Consider the following 6,000-nt stretch of genomic DNA (forward strand, 5'->3'; position numbering starts at 1 on the left):
TGTTTTGCCCTTTGTTCTGAACACTCCATTCAGTGATATTTTATGCTTTTATTCAATTCCTTCTGCTTGATCATGTTTCATGCATTCTTTAATCACAGTGTTGAGTAGAGTGGTGATTGAGGGTCAGCTGTGAAAATCCAAAGTGGTAATTGATAGTAATTTGAATCTTCACTTAAGTGACTGTTGAAAGGTCTTGGAGAGAACAAAGGGGAAGTGTTTATCTCACTTTTTTTTTTGGTCTGTTTTTCATGAGGTAGGAGAAACAGGTTATATATTTTCAGAAGATGGTTGTGTAACCTGGTAGACTTTTTTTTCCTTTCTTTCTTTTTTCTTTTCTTTTATGCCCTTCTGTGATGGAACCTGTCCATCAGTTTTTCTGTCTTTGTGATCAGCAAAAAATATGTGAAGCAATCTCCTTGGCAGATAAGATCTGGATGTGTGATTGTGTTTCCAGTCAGCTGGCTTAATTTCTGTGTTAGTATCATGCAGGTCCTGAAGAAAGCCAAACCAAAACCAAAACCATACAGGAGAAACTGCTGCATGGATGTGACAAAGAACAAATGAGTTGGGATAGCAGAAATCCTGTAGGTCTCTTGTGTTTGATAGATCACCTTCCCTCTAAATAGCTTTTACACAGTTGACTTAGTCCACTAAAGAGAAAAGGTACCTCATTTACTATCTTCTGATTGTATACAAGTATTTGTCTTCTCTCCTAGGGTAGGATTTTGGTTCCTGGTCATTTTAAAATGTAAGGCATGTTTTCTTTGTGACTTTGGACTTTTCATTGTGACTTTGGAATCAGGATTTGACTTATAGTGACGGCACTGTTCAAACAGTATTCAGACAGACCAGGGAATGTATCAAAGATTTAATCTTAACTAGTTTCAAAATACTATTAAATAGCCTTTTAAGTTAGATGAGATGACTACCTTGTGCTTTTTTATTCTGGGGAAAAAAGAAAGTTTTGATACGTAGTTCAGCAACCCTTGCAGTGCTTGAGCAAAAAGAAAGCTTGGGAATTTTTAGGAGACCTACTAGGTAGAAAAGACGTGGGAAAGTAACACTGCTCTCAAATATAGCCTCTGTTTTCTTATTGCATTAGTGTGTTATTAGGTAAAAATATTATTATAATATATAATTTCTGTTGATACAAAGAAACATCTTTGTTTTACCTGCACTGTAAAGACTAATCAGAATATTGTTTCTGCTTCCTTTTATAGGTTGCCTTTTTGAAGATGTGAAGAATGCATATACACTTGAAAACTGTTGTCAAATTTATTTTCAGCAGAAATATGTACAGATAACTTCCGACGGTGTGACTTCTAGAAAAAATCCACTGGCAAATCCAAAAGAACATGGGTGTGTGGTGTGTATTCTTCATATCTGAATGTGTTTCAAAACCAAAGACAGAGCTGACTTATGCATCCAGTACATTCTTAGATGTCATTCTAAGAGTGAGTTACCTGTGACTCCTCTGACATCCAGCTGGGATGACTATTATGATGTCTTCATTGCCAAAACACCTTTATCAGTGTTTGGTAGCAATGTATATGTCCTTAGGAAAGTTCACAACTGTAGCAAATATTTTAAAATATTTAATGTCATGGATACTAATGTAAGTTCTTTATTTTCTGTTTTGGTGAAGTTAGAGGTCCAACTTTAAAACATAAAATCTAGTTTTTGTAAAACTTATATGTTTCTCATCTATATTGTTTCCACATTAAGGTTTACCTTTCTGCTTGTGAGGGAAGGCAGTTTCTGTATTCCTACACCATATATAAGGTTTTTTAAACTGACAATGTTTTGGTTACTGGGAATAATTATTCCTTCAACTTCAAAAAAGTGTGTGATGAGTGACTCTGCAGAAACTGCTGGAGCTGAAAGATACTTGTAGAAAGTCAATACAGCTGCTCTGAACTGTTGTTCTCTGCTGTGGATGCTCAGCTGCCTTCCATGGGAGTGATATCATATTTACATGGGACACAGAAGCTGTTACCATTTTGGTTTTGGAGTGGATTATTTGCTTAGTTGCCAGCAAGTTTTGCCTTCCTTTGTGCAGGGAAGCAGGACGGCCCAAGTTCGTAGGCCAAAGATCAGAAAAGAAGTCTCCTGCAATTTTTGCCTCAATTCCTGCTTGTTGGGATGGACTGCTCTTGAGTTAGAAGGAGGTGATCCTTTAATATCTTATCCCAGATATCCCAGACCATTCCAGTGTCTTATTCCATACCTGCCTTGCTTATCTGTAGATTTCCTTAAACAACTGCTCTTGGCAAAATAGTCAGGTACTGGAATGGTTCATCTGACCTACAGCAATATTTTGGGGAAATGAATTCTAGAGGGAATATTCTTGTTAGATGAGTTTGAAAATTTCTGAATTTCAAGGAAAGTTTACACTCTCTTTACTTATGAAATGATCCTAATGTAAGAAGTGACCCTACAAAGTGTGGAACACCTGGGTTTTACACATGCAAAGACAGGTAGCTGAGGCCTCCCAGCACCCAGTTTGTATATTATTTTTCTATTATTTTAGTTTTCAGTATTAAAGGATGAACAAAATTATTCTGAATGTTGTATTCAGTGACTAAGTTATCTAGCTCCAAGATATTTTGTCCATGCACCAATGTTTAGTCATTTTATGAATAAAATATTTTTTCTAAATTAGTTTACTGTTTGTTTTGCTTAATTTCTGTGACAGCTTCAGCTTCCCAGAGTACGACTGAGCAATTTGCAGAGGAAAGTCATTCATATCACACCGAAATACTCCAACTTTAAAATCTTTTTCAGCCTCTTTAAATGACCCCTTTTATTGTTTTGCATATATGGGGCAATCTTAGGTTAGGGAATATTTGTGCTTTTAAGGTTCAATCTCTGTTATGTCCTGCCCCATTTGGTATCGTGGCCATAAAGAGTTAATTGGCCTCTGGTAACATACATGGTTCCAGAATTATGACTGCAGACATTCCATTGGAAGTATTTTTTTGGGACAGTGCCCTTCCAGAGATGAAAGACCAATCAACCCAATCCAACCTGGTCTGTCTCTCACCTCTAGGAGTTAATGGCTCCCGTTATGCTACTACAACGTCAGTGCTGCATCAGGCTCAGGAAGGAAATCCTGAGAGAGTGCCAAGCCCAGTGTGTGCACTTAAAACATGAAATTTCTTGTCAGCTTGTCCTCTCTATGTATGTTTAAAGCTTTTGCTTATTCTTTTTTACCCTATACATTGGTGAGCAGAGTCTGCCTGGGGTGGAGTTAACATTCTTCATAGCAGCATGTTTGGTGCTGCAGTATGGATTTGTGGCTCCAGCAGTGCTGGTAGCACACCAATGTTTTGACTGTAGCTGAACCTTTTCTCATTTCCCCCCTATGCCCACCTATCCCAGTAAACAGGCTGAAGGTGGGCAAGAAGTTAGGAGGGGGGACACAGCAGGAACAGCTGACCTGAATTGGCCAAAGGGATATTCTGTACCATACAGCATCAAGCATAGCAGAGAAACTGGGGATAGTGGAAGAAAGGGGAAGAGAGGGGTTACTTCCAAGGTGTTGGTTGCTCAGAGAATAGCTGAGCATTGTCCTCTTTGTGGGAGGTGATGAGTTACTGCCTTTGCATCACTTGGTTTCATTTTTGTTTGGTTGTTTGGATTTTTTCTCTTTCCTTCACATATTAAGCTGTCTTTCAACCTACAGGATTTCTTGCTTTTTTCTTCCTGTTCTCTGCCCCATCGTGCTTATGGAGGAATGAGGGGTGCACGAGCAGCTGGATGGGTGCTTAGCTGCTGGCCAGGGTTGATGTACCACAATTGGAAGTAGAATTGTGAAATCACCAAAGGAAAAAGAATAAAAAACTCTGTTCCAGCTGCCCTCCCATTTGGGGACATTTTTCTGCCCCAGTTTCCCAATGGTCACAGTTGTCTGTACCTATAGGAGTGGCAGGGCAAATTGACACACTTGGTGTCATGTTTCCCTCTCCTTGGTTCGAGCTCTTAGACCTCCATTGACATTTAATTATTGAAATTATAGGGAATATATCAGACCACATGTGATATTATATAATTGATAATTGATAATATAGAATTGGGGTGTTTCCATTTGAAAGTAGATTTCTTTGGCCATGTTCAGAAAAGATCTGGTCTTATGCTTTCCCAGGTACCAGGCACCTGTCCTTAAAAGTGCTTTTTAGATTGCAACAGCATATAAAAAACATTATTCAGAACTCTGGTTTCTGAAGACAAATTTATTGGTGCTTTTTTTTTCCACCTCCTATTTATTATGTCACCTTTCCTACAGAGCCAGTAGTGGATTAGAGGCGTGACAGCTTCATTTGACACTTTCTTGCATTCTAAATTCTTTATAAAAGCAAAACTTGGCCTTTTTTATCTTTGCAGTGAACCATGGGCTCTCATAAAAAATGGACTTAGGTTCAGAAAAACTGTCAAGTTCAACTCAAGGCTTCTTTCTTGACCTTTGCCTATGACTGCTCTTGCCTCCATTTCTCTCTCTGTTGAAGAGTGTAATATTTAGTTTTACTGTTTTCTTGTTGACAGCAGCATTTGGAAAAGTAGCGTAAGTACAAAGCGTAATTAGGTACTGTGTTATTGTCTTTGCATCCAGAGTTAGTAGTCTAAATATCATGTTTGGATACATCCATAACAGAAAGCTGTTTCATTTTGAAATGTGCAGACACCATCTCCATGCAGATGGAAAAGCATGCAGCAAGGTAGGGACTGGCCTAGCAGCTGTGCTCTTACAAAATATTTGGTCCTTCTTATCATTTGCCCTCTCTCTCCGGCATTTTGTGTCTGTTACAGTCCGCATTCTTCACTGCAGAAAGTGTCTTAATTTTTGCTTTCTGTAGTGCCAAGCATGGTGTTAGTCCTGAAGTAATAATATTTAATCAACAATGACATCAAGAAGTCCCCAGCTTGCATTAACTGAGACAGATGTGCATCCTTTCATAATGTGCAGTTACCAAATAGTGTATGGCACAAGAAGAGATTAAAAATGACGGCTTTAATTCTAATATATCATCAGATTATAAAGCTGGCTATTGGTGTGGTGCAGAAAACATGCCTGTCAGACCAGTACTGTACTCGCCATTTGCAACAACAGACAACAATTTTGTTTCTGGCATTAACAGGTCACAGGGCAATTCTATTTGTGTAGGGCTTGCTGCTTCGTTTAAACAAGTTTGACCATTTAACTAGGATAGTTAAATTGGCATACCAAATTGAGTCCCAGTGGGGCTATTTTAATTCCAAAATTAGTGTGACTTTCTAGCTTAGTTTAAATCCCTGCTAGAGTAGGTTAGGATAAACTGAACAATCATAACAAATGAGTTAATCAGAGAGCTGTACTGGTCTTACCCTGTGAGTTGAGGGGCAAGTTCTAGTTTACTTCCATTTTACTTTTCTGTGTAGAGAAACTTTTATATATAAGAAGCAACTTTAATTAAAATTTACAATGGATGATTCTGCTCTCAAACATTCTGGGCTTAAATGCAAATGCTTTTCAGTAATTTTCATTTTGTTTTACTACCTTATTTTTCATTCCTCCAGAACATCACTTTGTGCTTACAATTTTAGACTTTGTGTCCTACCATTTCTCTTCTAGCCAACTGTGCTCCATTATAAATGACAGATAGCTTGTTTGAGGTATTGAATTAGCTCATAACTCTTATTCCCTTTGGTTTACCTCCATGGGTTTTCTTGCTACTGTTGTATCACTGTTGTAGAAGCACTGCAAAATCTGCAGATGGACAAATTATAGAAACATTGAGCAATTCTGTCTTTTGAAACTGTTTCAGTTTATTCATTCAGATCATGCTGAATTGCCTCACAGCAGACACCATGGAGCATTTGCTGATGTTCACAGATTCAGGAAATTTTGCAGGTTCACATGCAAATTGCTCAGTAGCAACATTTATGCCTTCCAATACCTGATTGATTAAAGCAGGGCATTTTTCTAACTGTGGACAGCAATGGCTGTGTTCAGATCCCAAGGTA

The 6,000-nt window shown here is 38.2% G+C and overlaps 1 protein-coding gene across 3 annotated transcripts in view; it reads left to right on the forward strand.

The window, feature by feature from the left end:
• UBE3D (ubiquitin protein ligase E3D) overlaps positions 1–2,304 on the forward strand; it is an 84,869-nt gene extending 82,565 nt beyond the window's left edge. For 2 of the 3 annotated variants that reach the window (XM_032681230.1, XM_032681233.1), the window contains one exon: positions 1,221–2,304. In XM_032681230.1, coding sequence (XP_032537121.1) covers positions 1,221–1,241 — 21 coding nt within the window. In that variant the 3' untranslated portion in view covers positions 1,242–2,304. Of the gene's footprint in view, positions 1–716; positions 1,189–1,220 lie in introns of those variants that run through there. The other variant, XM_032681229.1, reaches the window with a different exon arrangement.
• Positions 2,305–6,000: the final 3,696 nt, after the last annotated feature.

This window comes from Chiroxiphia lanceolata, chromosome 3 (genome assembly GCF_009829145.1).
Source record: "Chiroxiphia lanceolata isolate bChiLan1 chromosome 3, bChiLan1.pri, whole genome shotgun sequence".
Classification (NCBI taxonomy): domain Eukaryota; kingdom Metazoa; phylum Chordata; class Aves; order Passeriformes; family Pipridae; genus Chiroxiphia; species Chiroxiphia lanceolata.